This window comes from Dicentrarchus labrax, unplaced genomic scaffold (genome assembly GCF_905237075.1).
Source record: "Dicentrarchus labrax unplaced genomic scaffold, dlabrax2021, whole genome shotgun sequence".
NCBI classification, from domain to species: domain Eukaryota; kingdom Metazoa; phylum Chordata; class Actinopteri; family Moronidae; genus Dicentrarchus; species Dicentrarchus labrax.
The window spans coordinates 4,396,646-4,408,900 of record NW_026136701.1 but is presented as its reverse complement, the minus strand read 5'-3'; the positions used below and the strand labels follow the sequence as shown (position 1 = coordinate 4,408,900).

General features: G+C 39.1%; 1 protein-coding gene across 2 annotated transcripts in view; it reads left to right on the top strand.

The window, feature by feature from the left end:
* brinp2 (bone morphogenetic protein/retinoic acid inducible neural-specific 2) overlaps nucleotides 1-12,255 on the top strand; it is a 221,019-nt gene that overhangs the window by 135,112 nt on the left and 73,652 nt on the right. For both annotated transcript variants that reach the window (XM_051402639.1, XM_051402617.1), the window contains one exon: nucleotides 704-885. In XM_051402639.1, coding sequence (XP_051258599.1) covers nucleotides 704-885 — 182 coding nt within the window. The remainder of the gene's footprint in view (nucleotides 1-703; nucleotides 886-12,255) is intronic.

Sequence of the window (12,255 nt, the reverse complement as noted above, 5' to 3'; positions counted from 1 at the left end):
AAACCGAACCAAATGAAGAGCGCTTGTTGGCTATTTCAGGGGGAGCTTGGAACATTTCTAGCAAAGACACAGAGCCATGTCAGCAGCTATTTAGGTAACAGACAAGTGACTGGCATTGGTCAGCAACACTGGCAGTCACTCATTGCCCTTTTTAATTAGTATCTTTTAAAATAAGAAACTTGATTTCATGAGAAACTTCATATTTCTCTCATCAGCTTTTTTTTTTTTTAAAAAATCACATACTGAAACAGACCTAATTCTCCCTTTCAGTTATCGCTTGGAGCCACAAGCATGTTACGTAACACCCTCAGAGGACACAGAAAAACACAACCCATTGTCTTTAGGTTTGGCTTTGTTAATGGTTCTATAATTGTGTGATGAAAGGGAGCGAAGCAAAAGCAAATGATACATTATGTGCATCACAGCAGACAAACCACAAAACCACAGTGAGACAGTGAAGGTCTGCCAAAGAAATGTCAGACGCAGAATGTCACTTGAGTTCTTCCAAGGATAACATCATCAGCCTGTTGCTCTGGCACAGTGTAATGTCATAATGGAAGTGACCCGTCAGTAATCTTCCCCCTGTAAGCAGAGGATTCAATTCTTTCGTAGATAAGATTCCAGAAGAATTTTCAACACTGTCAAATAATCATACAAAATAGAGCTTAAAGACTGGATTTATTGATTGATTATTGATCCACAGGAGAGGAGTCTTTGACCATTTTCCTGGACAAGCAGAAGCTGAATAAGAAGTCGGAGGGTAACAGCAACAGCTCAGTGGTGTCTCTGGAGCTGCTCCATCAGCTGGCCGCTTCCTACTTCACAGATCGAGAGAGCACCCTGAGGCGACTGCACCACCTCCAGATCGCCACCTCTGCTATCAAGGTACTGTACAGATGCACGCTCAAGTGACTAAGCTTACTTACAGTATGCATAACCACATGCATATTCTTTACTTAAAAGCAGTGCGGGAAAATGTCTTTTTCAATATATAGCACTGTTTGTGTGCTATATGTAGACCTGTGTATGCAGTTCTCCAGGTCCACAAACAACCACCCATCAAGGTAGACACGCAAACATTAACGCTCCTATAAAACTGTCCCTTTGGGATATATTACCCTGTGTTGCACCTCTAACAAATAGTTCCGCTTGCTCTCAAGGTATGCACACAATCTTTTTTAAAGATTATTTTCAAGGTGCATCATTCCTCAAGGGCTAGGGGGAGAGACGAGAGAGAGCTTGCAAGGACATTTTTTAAAAATGGCAGGCTGGATTAAAAGCACAGTGTATGCGCTGCTACCCCACAGAGGCACTAAAGCACGGCAAATGTCAGGTTTCGTTCCAGTCCCAGAGGGAGAAGTGTATTTATGCATACTGTACTCTACTGTACGCCATCTGGACTGGGTTACATGCTGGTGTGCGCTCTTTGTGCACACATGAGGGTTAACACACCTGGCAATTATCATCAGTTTTGTGAAAGGCTGTTGGTGGCTCTGACTGGAGAATCTGAAGTGGTGTTCCCCCTTTTTATAGCACATGAGCCAGTTCTCTGGTTCGACACCGTGAACCTTCACTTACCCAAAATCCACCACCAGTCTTTTACCAGTGCTTTTCATCATTAATTGGAAAAGAGGAACAGTTTTGTTAAAAATCCACTAAAAGAAGACAGAAAAATAAATCCTATTACCTCCTCCGCCTGGTTTTACCTTGTATAAGTCCTTTATTTTTTCCTCTCTCGACGACTGGAAGCAAAGCATAACCAAGTGATGCATTTTTCACATCGGAACAGATCTGCCGACTTGTATGCGATGACAGCAGGTGTGTGGGTGGGCGGACTGTGCTTTCATGCTTCAACTTAAATAGCTAAATCTGATTGAAATGTATTTGCCAAAAGTGTCAACTGTGTGTGTAGTGTACCTTAAATAAGGGTGCTCACCATCAAGGGTGCTGTCGCTAGAAACACTGCGTTCGGCATGCTGGCAGTACGCAGTATTAGTATTGACCATTTCTATTACAGAGAGACACTCTAAAAACTCTAATATGGCCGTATATGAGGCACAGAACACAAAGGCTTCTTGTCTCAAATTGCTTTTACCTAGAGAGAAAAGTTTGATTACCCTGAGAACTGAAATTGAATTTTAATGACTGAAAAGAAAGTTAGTTGCACATTTTCATGACATATTAGCTACAGGGAGTCTGAATGAAATCAGCATCCAGTCAAACTTTTATTTTTATTTATTTTTTGCATGCTGTACTCTCAAAAGAAAAAAAGGAAAAACAGATAACCTCTGCATAACCAGTTTTTGTCAATTTATTGACAGGTTTCATCACAGAAAACCAGCACTTTATTATGTAGGCAAAAACAACAAGCAAGACTTTCCCTGCTTACTGAGGCATGAATGCTGCATCTCAGTCACAACGGCTGCAACATAAGGCCACATTATCTGCCGAGCCTGAATTAATTATGAACCCAAATCTTGCTCATTTTGATACATTTGTGTCTGTGGGGAGAGGCTAATGAGCGACTGTCACAAGCCTCCTTTTATTCTTTGCAAAGGAGTCAACAATTGTAGATAAGCAAATGGCGACCATTAAGATCTGTTTTCTGCATCATTTAGTCGGTTTTCAATCCGCCCAGTGATATCCTGTGAAACACACTGCACCAATTCAGCTGCTGCACTGCTTCTCGTGCATATTTCACAGCGTGTCAGTTTTTGACAGTTTGTCAGATTCCACAGTTTGGTCTGAGTGGAGCTGTGTTTGCCAAAGTAAGGCAAAATTATGTATGATATTGATGGAGTTTAAGTTGAATTCAAAAGTTGCAAGACATTTGATATGGAAAGTCATATTTAAAGCAGTGGAAAATAGGGATATCCTCAAAGTAAAAGCTGTTTCATTATACAACTTGAATTGATGTGATTTTAAATTAAATGCATATGATGTAATAAATCTAGTTGAGTTGAAGATGAAACTGGGCAGTTGCCCAGTTCTTAATGGCTCCAACTGCCCCAAAAGTCCCAGGTTGACTGTATGTCAAACGCTTGTACATAATTAGAATAAATGTAAATTTGTTCTGGAATTTGCACCTCCGAAGTGATATATCGGTTCAGGTGGATCCTGCATTATTACTTAATCTCATGGCCCTGTCTTGCAGAGGGGCCCTGTGTCAGATCTAGTTTTAGCATATCGTTAAGAACAACTTAACAGCAGCTGAAAATCTTGTTTTTGCTGACCTCCAGTAGTTTACCTTCTCACCTTGCTGCAGTGAAGCAGAAGTGAACTTCAGGGTGTCTGAAAAGAAGAAAACTATTTTATAAATAAAAAGTGTGTAAAAGCGAGCCGCGACAACTGCAAACGAGAGGGAAAAATCCAAAGCACTAATATTTCTGTTATTTCTATCTGAAATATCTTGAAATTAATTTTGAAATTGAATTTTTGTGATTGCTACTTAAGTGTCTTGGATTATATCCCCCTGGCAAAGGCTGTCAACCTGTAATATTACAGCCTTATTATACTCAAGACTCAAAGTGTCTTGTTATTTTCCTTCTTGTTTGCAGTTCAGGGTGTTGTGTTATTGGGGGTGTAATTGTGACACTGACCACACCCAACCACACAATGAGGCACTTCTCTTCACTCAGGTGTTACTTTTTAAAAACTACACACCATGAGTGCAATATACTGTAAACAAAAACATGTGTTTAATCAAACTAAATGACAGAAAACCTGTGGCAGGGGCTGGATTACCAACAGACCATAGCGACCAACTGACCCCTCACAGCCCCAGTTTGTCTGTGTGGCAATCACTTGGCAATTTAATCAGAATTTTATTTGCAAATATGCACCACTAGTTTTCTTTTCTTCTAGGACTTGGCACTTGTCAGAAGTTGATCCCACCACAGTGACGATTCAGGCAGCTGAAACTGTCGTCTCTAAATAAAAATGCTTCTGAAAATAAAGCACGACTTCTGTTTTTGATGTAGTTTATTTTAGACAACTAAATGAGCTGTATAGTTTTAAAAAAAAAAAAAAAAATCTTTGAAGTGTTACTCCACAATATTACAATTTCTTTGTGTTCATATTAGGAAGTAGAGAAAAAGCACACAAAAAAGGAAGAATTGCTTAAAACTGCATGACGGCATATTTCCACAGTAGCCTCTCTACTTTCCCTCGTCTCTGCTGCAGAGTCTGAGTAACACCAGCTGTCAGCAGCAAGGACACACCAATGACTCTCCCAAACTCTTTTAAAGAGTAGAAAGTCCTCCCGTCCACCCACCTCGTACATTTCTAGCAGTTTTAGGCAAACTTTAGTAAAAGTACCATTAAACCGGGGAGAGCTAGATGCAACAGCATAGCATGAGGCAGGCAACCGAAGCTGCCCCTGAGGTATTGTATGCCAACTAAAAAAGAAACAGAGTTATCACAGCGGAGCTCAAGAGCAGGGGTCCTGACAGCCTTGGGCATTAGGGACTATAGTCCCAAATGTTTTTATTCTAGCCCCGAACCTTATAATGCCCCTTTTTTATATAAATTTCCCCCTGACTGCACTGATTATTGCTACCGGGGAGGGCGGGGGACTTGAAAGGCTGATGCAGTGGGAGCTGGCGGTACTGTGCTGTGAGTGGCAGGAAGTGATACTGTACAAAGGAAGGAAGGTGGTTACTAGAGTATCATTACCTTTTACATACGTGGAAACAAAATGCAATTACTTCTACACTTGGGAAATATACTATAGGCATAGTATGCTAGTAAATGCATGCTAACCTAAATTGTATAACAATACCCACTATTTTGATGGGCTTCATTCATTTCTGATGCTTACCTGGGGGCAGGTCACAGAGGCAGCAGGCTCAGCTAACCAGCCACAACCTCCAGCTTCTCCTGAGGATCCCAAAACCTTTCCAAGCCACATAAGGTATACGGTATAATCCCTCCAGTGTGTTCTGAGTCTACCCCAGGATCTCCAACCAGTTGTCCAGACAGCCTCCACAGTTATCACATATATTATATAAAATAAATAATACAAACTTAATGCACAGACACTGTGTAGACCACTCTGTGAAAATTTCACATAAACCAGATCACAACCCCCTTTTAAGGTTTACAACCTGATTCCAGTTGGTGGCGCTAGGAGTCTCTTATCAAACATGTGAAGTTTGTTGCAGATTGGACAAAGTACACTGAGGTTATGAAAACGTCCTGTTTAATGATGAATCATCGAAATTCAACAAAACACCACAGACACACCGTTTAACGCACAGCCACAAAGAGCACAACTTTTAATCAAGATTAGATTGCACTGACTGTCGATTCGATCAATTCCCTAGAAGGAGTTAGGTTTTTTTGTCCGTCTTCTCATGATACATGCACATATTTATTTTCATATATTATCAATAAAACATGCCGTTGGGGCTGCGTTTATGGGGTGTGATCAAGCCATTCTGCCACACCCATATGCGTGACTCATATAATACGTACATTTCCGCCACTGCCGAGTTTCATGAGTTCATGCACAAGTTGCGGCCGCCAAAAATGCGATTCATTGATGAATAAAATAATAATATTTCCTTCAGTTTCAGTTCCTTCGCTTTTGCTTTGCTGCTCGGGCCCTAATTATATAAGATGTCAAACTGTTATCTATTGTAGAAAACATTTATTTACTTTTACACTAAATCTAAAGGGAATGTCACTTCTCCCATATCGCATGTATAAACAGACACGTGTCCATAATGTTCAGGAGGAATTCATGCTTGAACCTTCATTTTTTCACACCACAGCTTCCAATAATGACAAAATCTGATTAGATTGTGGAATGTGTTGCTGCATATGTAGATTTGCATATAAATGATGTAACGTCACAAAACAGATTTTCCTTAATGCTCTAAGATAGGCTTATACCAACTGCATGGTATGTCTACATAGATTTAGACATATGCATATGCAGCCTATGTATTTATCTGTTTTATTCATTCTCATTAGCATTAATAGCTTAATATCAAATTAGAATACAAAAATTTGAAAAATGCACAAATGAACCTCATTACCTGTCCATGAATAAAACAGCTTTTCTCCTTGAAGACTGACAGGCAGGTAAATAGTCCCATTCTTTAGCAAGCATCCAGTGATTTTGCACAGCCGCCTACACACACACACACACACACACACACACAAAGTGCACACACAACAAACACACAGCTACTCCCACTTGGAGAACAGCATCCTTTACATGTTTCTGCTAAATGAGGATCTCTGGTATGCGAGCCACCTGCCGTGCCGTGTTCTGCCAGATCAACTCATCACCCAAGAGGAAGCGACACTGAGTGGGATGTACTTGACCTGTGTCCATGTACGCCTCTGGGCTCTGTGTCGCAGCATCACTGAGTGGGAGGTGGGAGGGAAATACATTATCTTTATCTCAAGTGGAGGGACCTCAATCACGCATCCAGTTTAGACTACAGTTTCCTTTTGACTAAAAGAGATCCTCTGTAACATCTGTGTGAAATCAGCTGTTTTGGAAATGAGAGAAGAACTGGCTCAGACGGCAGAATATTTTTACCACAGTGCTGCGGTTGTCAACAGCCAAAAATCAGCAGGGAAACTGCAGTCAGACACTTTACTCCTCTATAAAACCTCATCATGTTGTAGTAAAAACTTATTACAGGTAAGTAATTTTGTACAAATGAAATTTTTTATTGACCATTATACTACAGACAGTGATAGAAAGATAAAGCAAAAGCTTTATACTCCTGAAATGTAATTTAAGCTCTAAATCTTCACACCTTTGCTGTTACTTTAATCTCCCATAATTCTTTGTGGTGTCAAAATTATATTTGATGATGTCATATAGCAGGAGAAATTACTTCTGGGTAGTTAATCTAGCAGTTTACAGGGTCTGTCTCTTAGTACTTTCCTACCCTGTTTGTGGCACTCAGTCCCAAGCCCATGTCTTCCGACTTAAGACATACAGTATATCTTTAAAGATGGCTCACAGTTATATAGTTTGATTTTTTTAAATGAGTAAGTGATTTCCTAAAACAGACGGCAATGTAGTTTTTAACAAAAATGTCACACAAACAGGAGGAAATAGTGCATTTGTTGGGGTTGGGGTTATGTCAATAATAATGTTTACAGTATCACGTTTTAATAGAGGTATGAGATATATTAGGGTTTGTTACACACACACACACACACACACACACACACACACACACACACAATACTTGTTAGTTCACTGTTGATTTGGGTCTTTTTATAATATTTGTTAATCCCTTCCTAAATCCCGTCACTTTTTGCTCTGTGCTCCATTGTTTGGAATGTGTTAATTCAATTATATGTTTAGTATTACTAAGGTCATAGTTAGTGGAAGTGTTGTACTGGATTTTATATTAAGAGATGTTTTTTGTCCTTTACATTTATATAGCCTACATGGGGTGGGCAGGATATTAGAAACACCTCTGAATATAATTCAGTCCAGTACAACACTCTCACTATCACCTCAACGCTACAACATATAAGTTAATTAACACCTCAATGACAGCGTCAACAAAAACGGAACATATAGGCATAAGAAAAGTAGACTTTATGGCTGAGCATTTGTATCGTATTGCATTAGATTGTATATGTATACTTAATAAAGTGGCCACTGGGTGTAGAATATCACCCACCTTCCATAAAAAATGGTAAAAGTGGCTAATTGCAGTGCTTGTTCGATTACCTTTTCAGACAACAGCCATTTTAACTTTTAGGCGAGGACCAGACATTGCAACTTTTTGATGCCTTCTGCAAAAATAAAGGTTATATAACTGTAATATGACTGATGAAATAGGAACAGTAATGCATTACTTTACTCAGTTGCTATGAAGACGCAATGCATGATTACATTACTTGATATGGGATTGTTAAAAAAGCTTTTAGGGTCATAAGAAAACCACACTACTCTGCCATGTTTGAATAATGCATATTGTTGAATAAACATTAAAAACAAAATGGCCCAGGTTGAACGATCCACTCAGTAAAGGGCTCTTGGGAGTTTTCAACAAAGGCAGAGACGGGGGTGGCAGCTCTCAGGTGGATTATCATTGAAGTTCCTCACATGAGTTACAAACAAGCCCAGTGTGTATTCAGTGTAACACAGCAGATACCAGCTCTGCAGCTTTCATGCTTTCTACAAACAAAGTAATATTGTGCCAACTGTGGGGGCACAAACTGTGGTAGTAAAAATCACAATTAACATTAGTTAACAGTTTTAACTAAAACATATACATTATATTCTTAAAGTGATAGTTTCAACTTTTGAGTATCAAACTGTCACTTGAAATGAGGCTGTAAAACATTAGTATTCTTGTTTTTCATGGAGAAGACTGTGGTCTGTGTGAATTCAAGTTTTCACATTCGAAGTATCAGAACCTCTCAAAGCACCAGAACTAGAATTATTCTAAATATACTGTCGTACTATAGCTATTTTCAGACTCCTCGCAGTATGTTGCTGGGGTTGCAGGAGCTGCAGACATTCTGTCAATGTGCATAGATAGTTGTGAACATGACTTTTCCAAGTTGCAAGCCACAGACTTTATTGTGACATTGCGCATTCATTTGCATTTGTTGTATGTGAAACATAAATAAGTCCATAAATGCAGAGATTCATTTTGGACAAGGATTCAATCATTTTACATTGGCATTGACATTAATGCAATTTATTTACTTTGATGGTTATTATTGAAATAATTAACTAAAGTATCATGTCTGATTCCAAGATGGCTCAATCTGCAACCTTCACGTCAGGCAACCATCGTGGCTGTTGAAGCCAGTGCAGAAGTGACTTAGCATGTGGTTCCTCTACTGGCCACCGCGCGCTGTCCCAGATAAACTGTACCTGCATTCAACTGAATGAGAATACCTTTAACACATTTAATTACCACAGAGCAGTTTTATTAGTAAAAACTAAATGTTTTTTCATAGGTATTCAACATGAATTCATTAATCGCCTGTCATGCGAACATCCTGGTCCTCTGCTCACAGAATCTATGTACAGTGTATGGTCTCAGACAGGGCCACTCTTCATAAAGCAATGACTTGTGTATTTCACATGCAGTTTTTTACCAAAGATTGTCAGTACTGTTGGAGCAGCTGATAACTGACGTTTCCCAGACAGTGTTGTAAACGTAACGTGTCATGGAAAGTAAATGGAAAAGTAGAAAAATGTACACTTCTTAGGACAACATGCATTCCAATGTGCACATACAGTAGGGAGTCGCCACCGCATTAATGCCGACTTGTTTACTTCCGGTACTTCCCCGGACTCAAGTATAGTCAGTTTGCTTTGAAGATTTGGTGTTAATCATAAGTTCATATGTAGTGAACTCCTCGACACTGTTTGTGCAGTCTGTGTAAACTTGCTCCGCCAAGTATCTTATATTGTACAGGCGTAAGCGGTAGCTGCCAACATACCATGTGTGGTATATTTCCTCCAGACAGCTGTCATTTTCTCTGTACAGTTTGTGTCTGAAGTGTAATCATACAACTTCAGGATGAGTGCAAATTAACCAATCAAGCTGACACACTCTTCACTTTAATTTGCAACACCTAAAGCAAATGAGCACCTGTTAGCATCCACTAGCATCTTTGCATTCACTTTAACTGCAAAGTGCTTTTAGAATGAATTTAACAGAGAACTGACTTTGTTCCAGTCAGTACAAAAACATGAATGAGCTGCAACAGTTGAGTCTTTTTCATTATTAAAGCAGACACTATCTCCTCTCACATCTGTGGCTTAAACAACAACCCAAAACGGCCTCTCTCCCCTCCACTAATCTCCCTTTGCTTCTCGCCTTTATCTTTCACTTATCTTTAACTACATCTCAGACAATTTTTTTCAAGATATTTGAGAAATGTTTGAGATGTGTATCTTTTGTAGCCTTGAAGGCCAGCTTCCATTTCCTTTGATAATAGATGCAATCTGAATGCAAGGCACAGTGGGAAGATGTGAGGAACAAGGCTATTTTAGGGACAGCAAATTTGCACATGCTGCATCATTTGCCAAATTGTGTGATTTAGCTGGAGAATGGCTTCATATCCATCTCCTTATTCTAATTGTACTATCTATCTTGAACACTTGGTCCATAAATAAACTATTAGTTGTTTCCATGCTTTTTCTTTCTTAATGTTCTTTATCTTTCTTTCCATGTTCTTTTTGTCTCATGCTTGATCTTTGAACATTTCAGTCTCTCCCATGTTTGCCCTTTCTCTCTTCATCTATTAGACTTCTTCTACGTTCCTCTCATTATTCTGTCTGCTCTTCCTTTTTTCTTCAATTATTAGCCCTACAGCAGAGCATCTTACACAACATGGCAAGTAGAATATTGTATCATATTTTCCATGACATGCATCTTGGAGGCACTAATATCCAGGTCAGATGTTTGTGCTACAATTAATATTTCATTGACCCTAATAGCAGAAATTTCAGGGACATCTCTTCAGCTCAGAAAGTAACTTGGTTTTATTCGTTCTTTACAGAGAAAATACTCCATTTAGTTCATATTGAGGCACAAATATAACTGTAAGTGAAGTTCATTCTTCTTTGTTCACTTCATAAGACAGAATGCCAGAGTACGGTAGTATGAGAGAGTGCATGATTAAAAATATAACAGTGTTGACAAGTACAGAAATGCTCAATTTTTAAGGATATCAAGCAGCTGAGGCAGAAGTCCTTTGTTGTCAGAGCAGTTTTATTGCCACTCTGTCTGTTGCTATTCTGCATCCTGAAGTGTGTAGTAGGTTATTACACCTTTCCTCAAGTGTGTAGTTGTGCTATTTTGGGCGTAGAAGAAATATGACTTCATTCTTCATTGATCTACTCTATGTGCATTAGTGGTATTGTAGTTGAATCGTGCTGGAATATGGAATCATTATAGAGGATCAATGTTGGTCTTGGCTTTACAACAAGCCGCACACACACATCAAACACACAGAAACGTCACAGCTGCGGCCCCAACATGTATGCAAACTGCAGAATGAAAAAACTCTCACGATCTGCTGTCTTCATTAGCTAGCCGTTATTCTGGTATTACTACCAACATAAACATATAATCTCCTCCTTTCCCCACATACTTCCACGACTCATTTTTGCTTGTTCTGGCGGGGGTTTTCTTCTGTTCTTCTTCTTCTTCTTCTTCTTCTATGGTACGTATGCCTAACGTCCTGTAATTGGTCCGAAAGTCCGAACAATCCAAGAAGTGTTTTCATACTGTAAACGAACCGAACCATGGTTCAGTTTGATCCAGACTGAGGTCACCTCTTTAGTTTGGACCAAATTTTGGCCTTTTGATCCGGACCGTGGTCCGTGGCACCTTTCTCACCTACAATTTTGGTTCGGACCAAACTGAAAAGTCCGAAGGTCCGGACCAAATGAGGTATGTGTGAAAACACCCTTAGTTTCTTGTGACAGCCTTTTCCCCTTACTGTGTGAGTGGATGAATGTGACATGTAGCGTAAAGTGGTTGGAAGACTAGAAGGGCTCTATATAAGTACAGTACATTTACAGTTTAATATTAAGTAAGTACAGTACACAGCGTCCCATTATAGAAAGTAATGGATGAGGTGAAGGCAAAGAAGGCCTTGACATGAAGAGAAGTGGCGTCCCCTTCAAATCATTGACTATGCTGTGTTCAGTTTAACCCATGGTTAGGCCTGTTGTTTCTTTTTAAAGTTTTCAAATCTTTATTATTTCAGGAGATACTAAGTTTACATGGTGCATAGTCAAATTACAACATAACATTATTACATGAGGTTTAATACACGACATTAAACCCAGTATGGTTTAAGAGTTGTAGGAGTTAGTTGTGGGCAAAATACAATGTTGCTGACATACTGTAAATTCCCTGCTGTTTCATTCGTTTATGCAACAGGATGCATGCACAATGCAAGGAGAGTGGGAAGAACAGGGGTCACGGGCCATAGCTCAAATTTGCCCTGGAGTCAAAAACAAGAAATATATATATAAATGTATAAATACACATATATGTTTATTTATTTCCATGGGTATAATTTAAGCAAAAAATATAAAACATGTGTGCTATGCTTCTCTTTTTTATATAAGAAATAAAAAATACTGCATGTAAGCACTTTAATATTTTGAAAGAAGAGGCAATTGTAATTCTGTTCAACCAATGTAACCATGCAGAACGTCTTTAATATTTGATGCACCCACAAACCTAGTTGCTTTCAAACACACACACACGTAACAATGGTTATTATCAGAGC